This window comes from Helianthus annuus, chromosome 14, assembly GCF_002127325.2.
Source record: "Helianthus annuus cultivar XRQ/B chromosome 14, HanXRQr2.0-SUNRISE, whole genome shotgun sequence".
NCBI classification, from domain to species: Eukaryota; Viridiplantae; Streptophyta; class Magnoliopsida; order Asterales; family Asteraceae; genus Helianthus; species Helianthus annuus.
In genome coordinates this window covers 59,921,427-59,935,205 of record NC_035446.2, presented here as the reverse complement: position 1 = coordinate 59,935,205, position 13,779 = coordinate 59,921,427, and the positions used below count along the sequence as shown (strand labels likewise).

Genomic DNA, 13,779 nt, shown 5'->3' with positions numbered 1-13,779 from the left:
ATTTCATTGTCGATAACCTGCTAGCTTCACTTTTCAACATGTTACATGCTGGTTATGCGTAAACCGCTTTCGCTATCTATTATACTATTAAACTTGTATACTCACCTTTACACTATGTGTATTTACCTATTTTAACGTATTTGACATGCTATGCTAGCTTTTGTGGAATCAAGCTAGGGGAGTCTAGAAACGTCATTTAATAATTTATGAGTTGTCGGAACAGTTTTTATCTGTCTTTGAGAACAATTTGTCTGTAATAACTTTGTTACTTTATATGTTACGGTATGGGACGTAATGATTAAATATTTGGTAATTACAGTTGTTATGGAATCTCTTGGACAATCTGTTTCGCTCATTGCCTCACCCCGATGTTTCCGCCATCGGTTGGGGTGTGATAGCTATCCTCTGATGATGCTCAACCACTGATGAGGCTGAGCAGTGCTTTCCTTTAAGGTTGATTAGGCCTTTGACTTCAGTAGTACTTTGACTCTAGCAGATGATTGGTCTTCAACAGTCTTTGCATACAACAGAGCTTAGCATAACAGTCTTTATAAAACCATCAGACTTTAGAGATCATCAGTTGTTGAGTGACACTACCATTGGAAGGAAATAATGTTCAAACACTGTTATTAGGGATCATCTGTTGTAGAACCAGTTTTGGCTTTATATCATCTGTTCTTCAAGGAAGGATTACATGAGCCAACAATAAGGTTAATCTTCTTTCTCTCGTCCAAGTTGTGATGCGAAGATCCTGCAAAACGCTAAACACACCATTAAGCTCGTTACGAGGAGGGGAATAGGGGGTTCTCCTCGCAACCACCCTCCGGCGTGAGAATAAGTATATGCTTTGAGGATAAAAGTGTGTGATTAAGAGTGAGAGAACAAGGAAACGATCCTTAAACCTGTAGGTGGGGTTCACTATTTATAGCCGGAGAGGTGTGGGAAGGAGATGGGCTGATGGGCCTTGGGCATGTAGTCGACAATAAGGAATATCCGTTTTGTCCCCTCTACCACGACCGTTGGTGCTTCTAGGTAAGAGAGTACCTGGCGCATGCTGAATGGATCCACGTGTCCTGACCGTTGTCCTTGTTGACTGTTCTGTCATCAGCGGCTAAGTAGAGATCATGAAGAAGTGGTCGGCGCACGCTGATTGGAGCCACGTATACCGATTATGCATTGTTAAATTAAATTGTAAAGTATGCATTGCAATTTGTACATAGAAACTCGTATACCGATTATTTAAACCCGAATAAATGTGAAACCGCTTAACCCGAATCGTATTTAGGTCAGGTTACTGGTTGGATTCCTATTAAAAAAAATCCACATAACTTGAAACCCGATTAAAAAACACTAACTACACACCTACTCCTCTACACAACTTAACAACTTTTTAAATCAATAGTAAAAACTATTAACCTTGTTACATGAAAATAGCGAATGTAAATCTATAAATTTTGAAAAACATAACATATTAATTACCTTGAAACTTTTGTAATTTGTTTTTACTTTTTATCTCACTAGAGGGAAGGCCCATGCGATGCACGACATGACCAACAGTTAGTGTCCTTCATTTTGTTGTGTGTTCGGGAAAAATGTTTATCTATGGATAAAAGATAATTAGACAAAAGACAATGTAAGAGAAGTCATACAAAACGTGATAAGAGCTTGTACCATAAACCGGCCACACAAAATGTAAGGCGTGCATAGCACAGGAAACTTTGTTTGCGGAATCTGTTTAAGAAGAAACATGTATGCCAAGTCTAAAAACATACATTACAGGGAAAAAACTTAAAGGAGTTCACAAAGCTTCCGGTTTTATTTAATAATTCACGAAATCTTCTGCCGCTAATGCATGGCCATGTAGTCGACGTTCCCCTTAGTAGTTACCCACAGAATCATCCGAATCAGAACCTTCATAAGTAGGGTTGTGAAAGAAAGCAAGGAAATGTTAGGCAGAACTTTAACTTGGATGATGTATATGTTAGTAGTTCATATTCCATTATTTTGTAATTAAAACTTGATAGAATGTAACTCCGTTCAAGTAAATTCCCATTTATGAACTGCAGTTCAAGCTCGTTGAAGTTCAATTCATTCCATTTAGCTATTTGGCATGTATAAATAGGTGAAAAAGGTATAAACTAATGATTTAACTTAAATATCCAAACGAACAAAAAAGCATAAACAAATTCACTACAAATTTCATCATAATTGACATAAAGAAAGGTAACCTTACGGAATGTGGGAATCTAGTGGTAATGCCCGTGCGTTGCCGACTTGCCGCGGGTAAGTTGCATTACAATTAATTTCAACACTAAAGCGATGGGGTCGTATGCGTTCTCAAATCGAAAAAGCACATAACAAAACCAATGGTGTAAATGTTAATATGTTTAGTTATCTTCATTGGTTTTGTTATGTGCTTTTTCGGGTAAGTTGCATTACAATTAATTTCAACACTAAAGCGATGAGTTAACATGTTAATATGTTTAGTTATCTTCATTTTGTTGTGTGTTCGGGAAAAATGTTTATCTATGATGTTTGTATCATATAATATTCAATTTAACATTATTAAGAAATGATGCTTTGGTTAAAGCTTAAAAACACAGCTACTATAAAGTATGCAAATTTTACATGTTCCATTTTGTATCCGGGCTCAAGAAAATTCATGTTCTGTATTAAAAAGATCAAATTAAGCAAGTAAAAATTCACATAAATAGATCAAAACATGTCTAATGAGAAGATAAAGAAGCCATAAACATCATACCTTGATAGGAGCATGTACAAAGAAGATGAAAAAACATCTTCTGAATTCTCAATTTACTCTGATTGATAATATTTACATATCTAAACTTAAATACACACCCTAGTATTTGGTAAGATTCAATTTAAGTATAGAAAATTTGAAAGGCACACACATGGCTCCCACAAATATAAAAAAACTAATCTATGTTACACTTTATAAAGTTAATCATATACGGTATGAATATATGTGCATCCTCTAAAGTTTAGAATAATGACCAACTAATTAAGCTGTTAATATCCAAGTAATTAAGCTATAATTAAGCCAAGTAATTAAGCTATTAATCTAACCTTTGGATTTATCGAGGAAGAACAGGGGATCGCTCGGAACTTCGGTGAGCATATCTTTGGAGCTAAAAAAGAACAAAAAGGACATACACCATTCCTGTTTCAATATCCAATTTCAACGTAATTTATATAAAATCCTTGTGTAAAAAACAAAAAAAAGAACAAAAGATAGTGGATGCCCCCACCCACCATAACATTGTAGAACCCTCCCTTCTTAGGGGATAATTTGCCAAAATATTAATAACTTTTTTTCTATTTTAATTATCAATTTATCTTGTTACATGCTTTCATCTTTCAAAGTGAAATTCTTGCATGACAAACTAATACGAAATTCATAAATTTTGGTTAGTCTACACATGTTCAGGTCAGTTTTGTATAAAACTTACCAAAATGTTTTGCTAAATGAGTCGTGGTCAGTTGATTTATCGTGCCCACATATTAACATGTTAACTCATTTATTTTTTAATAGGTTTTTCTAAAAATATGGTTTGTCATACTGGGTATAGATGAAGATAACTAAACATCCAGCTTTATAGTCTATACATAATTATTTTATAAAAAATCATATATTTTTTTTTTCATTTGTAAATTTGTAACTTTCAAGTGCTAATATTCTGAAAAAAAAAAAAATAAAAGGAAATTTTTTGATTAAGCGGGTCGTATTCATGTCATGCATTGCTCATGTTCACATGTTCACATGCGCCATGATTTTTTGGTTCATGTTGTTTTGACCACCTACATACGATGTGACCCATTTAACGCCCCACTGCCAAGATTGTTCGCATTTGAAAAAATTCACACAGATTACGACCACTTTTGCGCCTATAGCACAAATTTCTCTAAGTTTTATGCCGGTGGCTGTACACCAAAAGATAAAGGCACCTTGTGCCAACGGACGCAAATACGCCAATACGGTCCATGTGTTCCTGATGGTTTCCATGCCATAGATAAAAAGGAAAAAACAATATGATATGAAACATTTGAACCATGTAATATATAAAATTATTAATTTAGGAACCTTGACTTCAGTATTCGAATGTACATCAATAGGTTCGACATGAAACTAACACGAATATGTTTAGACTAAACCTAAAACCCACGAATTAAATGTTAGGCTAAGTCTCTCATAGTAATTGCTGTAAAGTCTCTCAGAAGTATATGTATAGAAGTATATGTATACCCGACACTTGGAGTAGAAACTTGTAAACTTCTCTAATAAAACTCACACATCACATTTGGTTAAAAGATTTGTGCATGCCTCTTCGACAACCTGAAACGGAAAAGGGTGTAAGCAAATTGGCAACTCTAGTATGATTACCCAAGTGTTGTGGCGGAGTGCGTTAAATGCATTACAGGTTCAAACCATTCAACTCAGCAACAACTAATACCCATATATAAACTTGTCTTTTTTGACCCGTTATGTGGCCGAGCCATTTTCCTTGCGCTCTATTAGGCCACCATGAACAACAATCAACAATAAATGTAAACGGGTCAAACGAATCTAGTTAATATAAAGATATGGTTAAGTATGTAAAGAAAATCTATGAAACATATATTCATTTTTTAGCAATATAAACTAATCAATTTGGTTTAAGAAGTGCCTAAACACCATATAAAAACCAATAAAAAAGAAGGCAGATTTTGGCGTGGCTTATCCATAATAAGCTAAAACTATACATTATAAATTTATGTGTTTTTTAGAAAGCCAGCTTATATATTTATACGTTAGTATATTAAAAACGACCAGTGCACAAGCCTATATCATAGGATGAGACATTGAACCTTTGATTGCTGAACCTTATATCACGCGCCTCAGGGGGTTTCGGCCCAAATCGGGTCTCGTTCTGTCGTTCTTTCTATTCACCAGACCCGAATTGTTCCACGTCTACTGTATTCTAGTTGGACCTGCCGTTCACCATCCGACGCGCCTGCTGAAGAAGCGACAATACACGTCATAGATTTCAACCCTAACCCGCACACATATAAATGCGGGTCAACCCAACTTGACACAAACAACTTATGGCATGTCTCACTCGAGTGTGGTGATCGTGGTGTAGGTTTCTTGAACTGCTTTGCATATCCAATCTTTATAATCCTACCCAAAAGTTCCTGAAAGATATGTAACCCACAGTTGCTGAAAATATATTGACAATCTTTATTATGAATGATATTCATACATAAAATAAGTTACTGTATAGTATTAATCAACTTTATATATGAACAAAATGAGATAATTACAAATGAAATATAAATAAATCATATCCCTTAATTATAGAAAGATAATTATAATAAACTGTATCAATTTGAAGACGAAATTTTGTGAAGATCGAAAGGAGTTCCCCATGTATCAAGACCCCTGTTAGCGAATTTTGTGAAAAATTGAAGACGAAATTTGGGGAGAAATTGGTGATTTCCGTGGAAATTCATCGAGAAGGGGTTTCGAGAAGGGGTTAGTTTGTGGATGATCGATACATGTAAAGCTCTTCAAAACCGGGGCCACTTGCGTTATGATTGTAAATCTCATGAATTGCATGCTCCACTGATCCGAAACCCAATAATGCACATAGATATGTAAAATTAGGGCCAAAAAGTCATCAAATAATGAATGGCCAACAATATACATAAACCGGTAACGTAAATCAACAAAATACATAACAATCGATGCAAAAACCCTTAAAACCTTATTCGTATTTGTTACCGGTAGGCGTGAAATCAAACAGTTGACCAAGGATTTCCATAACATCAGTGATTTTGAGAGAAAAAGGCAATCAACCCTTGATGTACCATTCGATAACCCTAGCCCTTAACTCCTTCACTTGTTCCTAAACAGTCAACACCAAAAACAATCAGAGCATCTTCACCTAATTTTAAAACAGAAACACACCATACAAATGTTAAAACTTATAAATCAACATAAGAGCATAAAGTTTATACATCTATATCATCCAAAACACAAACACATAATCCAAATATTTTATGAGATCAAACACCTCTGATTAAAGCTATAAAAACCCAAATCAATAAAACTTCAAATCCAAACAAAACAATATAGTTGAAAACGACACAGATAGGGTTCGTTGATTGTTACCTTAGCCGCCGGTATTTAACTCAGACCCGTTCGGTAGCAGGACCCTAGTGGTAGCCGCTGCCACTTGAGCTCAAACCATGAGAACCCTTGATCCAATCTAACCGCAGTCGTCGGAATCATCATTTGTTAACTTTGATTGAACCAGAGGGATGAACTGTTAAACTTTTGAGTAACAATCTGGTTTCAGTCGTTGCCGGTGATGATGACTGTGTGCGGCAGAAGAGGTGTACAGCGATGATTGGGTATGGTTGTGGGTGACCGGCGACGGAGATGGATCGTCTGAGTGGCGGCGACAGCCGGCGCTTGATGAGGGTGGGTGACCGGCAAAGTGGAGGTGGTGTTTGGAGATGGAGGGCTCCTCAAGAACAGACGTGTTGTTCTTAAAATTCCAATTTCTCCTTTAATTCCATTAATTTAGAGTTAATGGAAGGAGATGAAGAGTTGTTCTTAAAATTCCTTTAATTCTATTCTTTAATTCCATTAATTCAGTTACGTTAATGAAGTTTGTAAAATAGTTAATATAACTAAATTTCTAAGTATTTATTTTAATCAATATTATTTTAAGTATTGCATTTAAAACTTCATAAATGTTGATTTTAAAATAGAACATGCAACTAAATTTTAGATTATACTAGGGAGAAAGCCCGTGCGATGCACGACATGCATAATAGCTATTATTTGTTCGTGGTAAGACGTTTTACACGGCCGGTGCATAACATGTAAGACAACACGCCTACAAAGGGGCGTGCTTAAACTTTATTAAACCATGGACCATAAGTTGTTTCCTTGGCAAAACTTGCCGGCCAAAAAGAAGTGAAAAAAGATGTCTTCCAAGAAAAAAAAACATGAAACAGAAAAAAGAAAAACGCATAAACTCTCGCACGCCTTCCTATCTTATTGGATAACACATAGACCAAACTTTAGCTAACACATGCCACCGTCATCCCTAATCCCATCACCAGCCAACTGACTGCAGTGAAATAACAAAAAGAAAAGTATTAAAAATGGTATACTATGTTTACGTATATATGCATCGAAAAGTAGTACGGGTTTTCATTACTAACACTAAGTGCAGACGGTATACCTTTCATATGGGTCACTGTCAACTGTTTCTTCTGAATCCGAATCTGCATAAGCAGGCCTGGGAAGGAAAAGCGCGAAACATTTATGTAGACGGTTATCCAAAAATAAATATGCACAATTACATTGTTTATGGAAATCAATCAATTATAGTTGAAAGTTTTTTTGTTGCCTTTCCATTTATAACGACACCAAGTTTATTTTTTACAAAAGCCAACTTCTCCCCTTATATGTCTTTACACATTCGAAGTGATGCGTTACCAAGTTTTTTTATTCCTGTTTTTTTTTTAATGTAGAACAATGCACTTTTATATTTACGAACTCAAGTTTCCGACTGTTGTAGCCTCCTAATTTTAAAATAGAGTAAACATATACCAGGTATGTAAATAACATTTCAGATCGAGTAGAAAGGTAAATAGCACATCTTTAATTAAAATGGTTTATTAAACAGGGCACGAATAAAGTGTAAGCTGATATATACCTTACGATCGCTTTAACGCGCTTAACTGGTGTCGGTATGGGTAGCACCCCCTTGTCTTTAGTGGGGATCGATGGAGGTGTGGAAGAACCAAAGGGCTTACAACCATCCCCATCTAGCAGGACATTCTTGTAGTTGAAGGATTCAAAATGGCCATGATCATAATACGTACACGAATCAAGCTGGAGGGTCTGAGTGCTGCCCATAAGAGAGTGGAAACAATTCGGCAGTGTTGAAATGCTTCCATCAGCGTTCCTTACCATCACCGGAGTGAACTTATCTAGTATGTCAGTGGAATAAAGGTTGTAGACGCGTGACGAGCCAGACTCTGCTGTGAGTATACTATGAGCAGTGGTCTTTGTCAAGCGTTGGGCGGTGTCTTCAAAGCAGACAACGACAGCTTCGGCTGTTGAGTCAAACACCTCGAGTTCTAGCCTGAAACTGTGCAAGGTTTGTAATTTATTTTCAGTTATAAGCCTGCATGAGAATGGCTACAAATTAATACAACTAAGCTAAAAGGAATCAGATACATATTAGGTAATAACCATATAGAGACTTAATTAACTTAAGCTGCACACATAATAAGGACAGGCTTCACATTCACTACTTCCACCCCACAAGGGTCATCTTCCACCATCGCCATCGCAGTCATCGCACTTTTGTATCGCTCCACAACTTCTCCACCACCACCCTCCGTCGTCTTAGTTTCAATTTCTTCCTCTTCTATCTCGCTGCCGCTGCTTCGGCTAGAATCAACTGGATACACTTCCGAGTTGGACGCCTTTATGTTTGGCATCACCGGAGTGAAGCACAACATTCAGGTTTCTTTGACACCGATTATTTTTTACTACAATTAACTAATCTACTTTCAACTATTTTCCACGCCATTTGAGTAAAAAGAAAAAAAATGACATTTTCTTGATTCTCTTAAAAAGATTGTTTTTATTCATTTTGAACTGGGGAGTTTTATGTGTCAAAGTGGTTAGAGACGTGCAACTTATAAGCCTTTATTTATATATAAGCATTGTTGGGATAGTTCACACTAAGATGAGCATTTATACTAATGCAATTGTGAGCATTGTGCAGTTAAACAGAACAAACGTAAAAATGTTGAATCATGCATATGCGTGGTAAGGTGTTAACTCGCCAACTTTAAACCAAAACGTAACTATTTATTATATAAAAAAATAACTATATTGAAATGGTATTGCGTGTTTCAATTAATAATATAATCCTTATAATACAAAAGCTTTCATTGTATAATTAGTTTTTATTCGATCTCGTTTTCTTTTAAACATATAATTATTTTCATGGTTGTTAAAATGAGCTAGAAACAAATATTTTGAAGATCCAATAATAAAACTCTAGGAAAAAGGAGCTATAAACAAATATTTCGAAGATTCAATAATGAAAACTCTGGGAGTTTTTTCAACTATATAATTACATTTTATGTAGGTATTTTATAAGTTTACTTCTAATACAACTATATTTAAAACATTAAATTAATTATTATTATTATTATTTTATTTAAAGAAGAAAACCATTAGGTGGTTTAGAAAACCATGAAATTCTTTAACTACCGTCTTTCACGTAAAAAACATGTACTGGAAGAGAGGAAAAGAAAAATATATATGAAATCCTAAAAAACTCTACAACCCTCTTCTACACTTTATCTGTGCTTCATCTCTCTACATTTTCTCAAGTCTCAAAAACCATTTAATTAAATATGGCTGGCCAAAAAAAGAAATATGACAAAAACTGTAGGTGTTTCATCCTAGTCAGTCCTTGAATTGACTTGGATTGGTGATCTGGTAAGGTGTAAAAGAATGGAAAGCTCGGTTCTTGTTCCATGATTTATGGGACAAAAATTTCTGGATTTGCAAATCTCTCAACAACCTTAACTGGTTTTGAAGCCAGAAGATTTATTCGTCTTTTGTTGAAGACCTTTCGCTCCAACCGTTTGTAACCCACCTTCAACCATCGTTTCCCTTGCCATAAACTTTACAACATCTCTCCAACTCTAACCCATCACATCTTCCTCTCTACTCTTTTCCCCTCTCTCCACCATCATCGATCTTCTCGTCAACCGCTGCCACCCAACCCGTCGTCGCCGCTGACCACTTTGCAAAACCCTTACCTTGGGTCGCTCTCTCATCTTTGTTCCTCCTTTTCAACCCTCTTTTCACCATAATTAATCAACTGTGGTGCTGGTGGTTTTGGTTTTTCACTGAGGTTGTACCATCTTCTTTGATTGCTTGTACAATGTGTTAAGTTTTGAAAATAGTTTACAACATATGAGACTGAGAAATGGACAAATGAGATGAGAGAAAATTGAAAAGTAAATATGTGAGAGGAGAGTAATTTGCTAATTAATATAGGGAAAATTCGGTCAGTTACAAAACCTTTGAATTCTTTTTTGATATCACAAAGTCTCTACATAGTCTCTACATTGAAGACTATATTTATTGTATTTATTTGGAAATTATGGCCATTAGTTTAACAGTTTCGAAATTTAATAAGCATTATAATATAGTAATCATTTCTAATTTACTAATTGGATTTATGCCTCCTTAATGAAAAGGATAATTATGTCCTTGAAAGACACAAATATATTTAAAAGACTCATAATGAAGGTTGTAAAAAAGTTCATATAACTAAATTTTTAAGTATATATAGATATAGAGTAAAATAGTTAATATAACTAAATTTCTAAGTATTTATTTTAATCAATATTATTTTAAGTATTGCATTTAAAACTTCATAAATGTTGATTTTAAAATAGAACATGCAACTAAATTTTAGATTATATATAGATTTTCAAATTACTTTTTTCTACACCCGAATTGATTAGCCGACAAAAAAACCAAAACTTTTTATTAAGAAAAGATTCAATGCTCCTAAATCAACAAACAAATTAAACATATTGTCAAAAGAAGCCCAAATTGGAAACCTCATTGGCTACTCAAAAGCCAACTAAATTATGATCAAATGACATATCAAATCACCATGTCAAACACAGTGCTGTCTGACCAGCTTATTCTTAACCATGAACAACATTTGTGATACATTTGTTTCAATTAGGTTTCGAGAAAATCTATGATACATTTTTTGTTTTCAAATTCATGTCATCTCTCACTCTTTCATATGCTTATTCAGAGAGACACATACACATATGTAGATGTATAGATACAATATATAGATATAAAAAAAGGGCTTTATGGTAGAGAGAGAAAGTGTTGTGAATCAGGAGGTGGCTATGCAGAATGGCTCCCACATCAGAAGAGACCTTCTTGGCTCTTTGCAACCTTTTAGTGACGGTAGAAAACAGTCTGCTTTATTGCCTCTGAGCAGAACCAGATCTTTGGTTTTTGTGGGTGGGCGGTGTTGGGTGATCATTGGGTCGATCACACTGGCTACGGTGGGTTTCGCCCGCCAGAAGTACTGGTAGGAGTTGACGGTGGTGGTGGTGGTTGGCGGTGGCAGCGGTGGACGCCCACTGGCTCGAGCTCGTGGTGGAGGAGATTGCGTGATAGGTGCTTCATCCTCCTCCACGAGTTCTAGCTTTTGGGACCATGATGGGTTCTCGTTATCACGTTCTAAGATCCTCTTTATCGACACCGTCGATTTGTGTACATCGATCACTGCAGTTGTTGGATTCAGTGGTCGGATTTTCAAGATTCCGACGTTGTTGTCGCTGAAATCGGTCACCATCTCATCTTCATACTCCTGGAGGTTGTTGTCATTTGACTTGGAGATTAGGGTTTCCTGTTGTGGAAATATATTTTTACGGAAATGCAGGGTAAGGATGCGTCCATTAGAATCAAGTTGGCCTGACACGTCCTGGCCCCCACGCATGTGGGAGGCTTGTGCAACTGCTTTGTTGTTGTTGTTGTTGTTGTTGTTGTAAGGTTCAGATGGTTGTTCGTGTTCTTTCGGGTCATTGACAAGCGTGAGAAGAAACCGACCGTCTTGGCGTTGAGCTTCGAAGTATTTTTGCTGCTGGACTGAGACGGCTTCCACGACTAACCGTCCATCAACACGGCGGGAATGCATGTGAAGCGACGAACCGTCAGTCCTCGCTGCCGCTAAAGATGCAAGCGGCGGCGGGAAAGAACGGGTATGTTGGGCTTTCTTGGTTGTCAAACCGGCAGGTTTGACAACCTTGTTAGTTTCCTCTTTTTCTTCTTGCTCGTCGCCAGTTGCTTTCTCAGAAGCAGGTGGCGACGAGAAAACATCATGTCCATTCTCGGACACAGCTTTCTCGGGAGCTGGTGGCGCCGAGAACACATCCGAGCCAGTCTCGGACCCGAGACTCTCGGTACAAATCTTGAGACTCTTCTCGCTCAACGAGCGAGATTTCTTAACAAGCGGATGAACATACGGCGGCGGAAGCTTACCCGAATCGTCTTGCTTCTTCTGCGACATAATCGCGGTCCATATATCGACTCGAGTGGGATTCTGATCCCCTTTTTCATTCGCCTCACATTCTTCTTCATCCGAATCAATCGTGATATTCTCTGAGGAGGCGATCTTCTTCATCACGGGTAACCCGTTATCCGCCAACCACTTGGAGGACATATCGGCGGACAGAGTGCGCCGCAGTGAGGCGGCCTTGTTCGTCTTCTCCGGGTTGTCGGATCGGAGGATTGAAACTATTCCTTGCATTTGGGTCATGAGATTGAAGTTGGGATCAATGAATTGTTGAGAATTTGAAGGGGTGTTAATGGCGGATGAGCACAAGTACATGACGATGAAGGGTGGAGGGAGTGGTGGTATTTGTAGGGAAAGACAATGGAACCGTGTTCACTGGGGCCCGTTTTTGGTTCGATTTGTATTTAATTTATTATATTATTTAATTAAAATATGTCGGATAATAAAAGTATTTTAATATGGTACACAAATGGCATCCTCACAGTCTGGACTGGAGTCCATGATTGCTAATAATTTATTTGGATCTTTTTCTAGATTTTTTTTACTTAGGAAATTTTTTAGTAACTGAGATTTGACAAAAATTATCATTTTAGTCAATATAGTTTTTTTTTTTTTTTTTTTTTGTTATTTTAGTACAAATAGTTTTGTTCCTAACTTTTGTCATTTTTTTGTCATTTTCATCAAACCCATTAACTCTATTAAAAAAATTTAGTTAACTTAGGTGAATTTTGGTCAAACCACATTTTTTTGTAGGTGCGATGGCATGACGATGGTGTTGTGCCGGTTTATAGTAAAGATGATGGCGGTGGTTGTTGGTTTTACGATGATGGCGGCGGTGTTGGTTGATGACGTGGGTGGCGAAAAAGTGGCCGGTGGTGGTGGAAATGGTGGGTGGTGAAGGTGGTGAGGTGGGCAGGTGCGTGGTGACGATGCAGGTGGGTGGTGTCGATGATAGAAGGTTATGATAGGGTGGGTGGTTGGAGGTAGTGGTGGTCGATGAAAATGGTAAAAAATAACAAAAGTCAGGGACTAAAATGACAGAAAACAAAACTATTTAGACTAAAATGGCAAAAAAAAAACTATTTAGACTAAAATGGCAAAAAAAAAAAAAACACTATTTAGACTAAAGTGACAATTTTAGTCAAACCTCAGGAACTAAAATGATTTTTGGTAAAAAAAATAGTATTTTAAGAAATATTACCCAAATTTTAGGTTTTAAAATTTGGTTTTTGTAAAATATTATTTCAATAATATAATAAGTTTAGAAAACGACATACCGAAATGTGACATTTCTAAATGAAGGATTTGTATGATTAAATGTATTTAGACATGTTTAGGTAATGTTCAAATATTTGAATGTATTTAGTCATGCATGTTTAGGTAGCGTTTAAGCATATAGGTTTAGGGTGAGGTTTTAGAGTGAACACTATTGTATTTGTGAATTATGGTCATTAATTTACATAATCAAATTGTAAAATACATAGTTTATTTTTATCATCAAATCCTGGCCATTGATTTACACTTGTGTATTAATAATCAAGGGCTAGAATTAGTTCACTACTGTTCCCAATCAAATGGGTTGTTCACAAATGAACCTAACTCTATAGATGTAATGCTA

At 36.3% G+C, this 13,779-nt stretch overlaps 1 protein-coding gene across 1 annotated transcript; it reads right to left on the bottom strand.

Moving 5' to 3' along the window:
• Window positions 1-10,653: 10,653 nt before the first annotated feature.
• Window positions 10,654-12,532, bottom strand: LOC110908277 (protein FAF-like, chloroplastic). The gene has a single exon (XM_022153186.2). It carries the CDS (start codon window positions 12,474-12,476, stop codon window positions 10,974-10,976), a length of 1,503 nt encoding a protein of 500 aa, XP_022008878.1. The 5' UTR covers window positions 12,477-12,532; the 3' UTR covers window positions 10,654-10,973.
• Between the last annotated feature and the right edge of the window lie 1,247 nt (window positions 12,533-13,779).

Excerpts from the sequence above, each read along its gene's own strand:
- LOC110908277 (XM_022153186.2), bottom strand. The coding sequence starts at position 12,476 with ATGTACTTGTGCTCATCCGCCATTAACACCCCTTCAAATTCTCAACAA.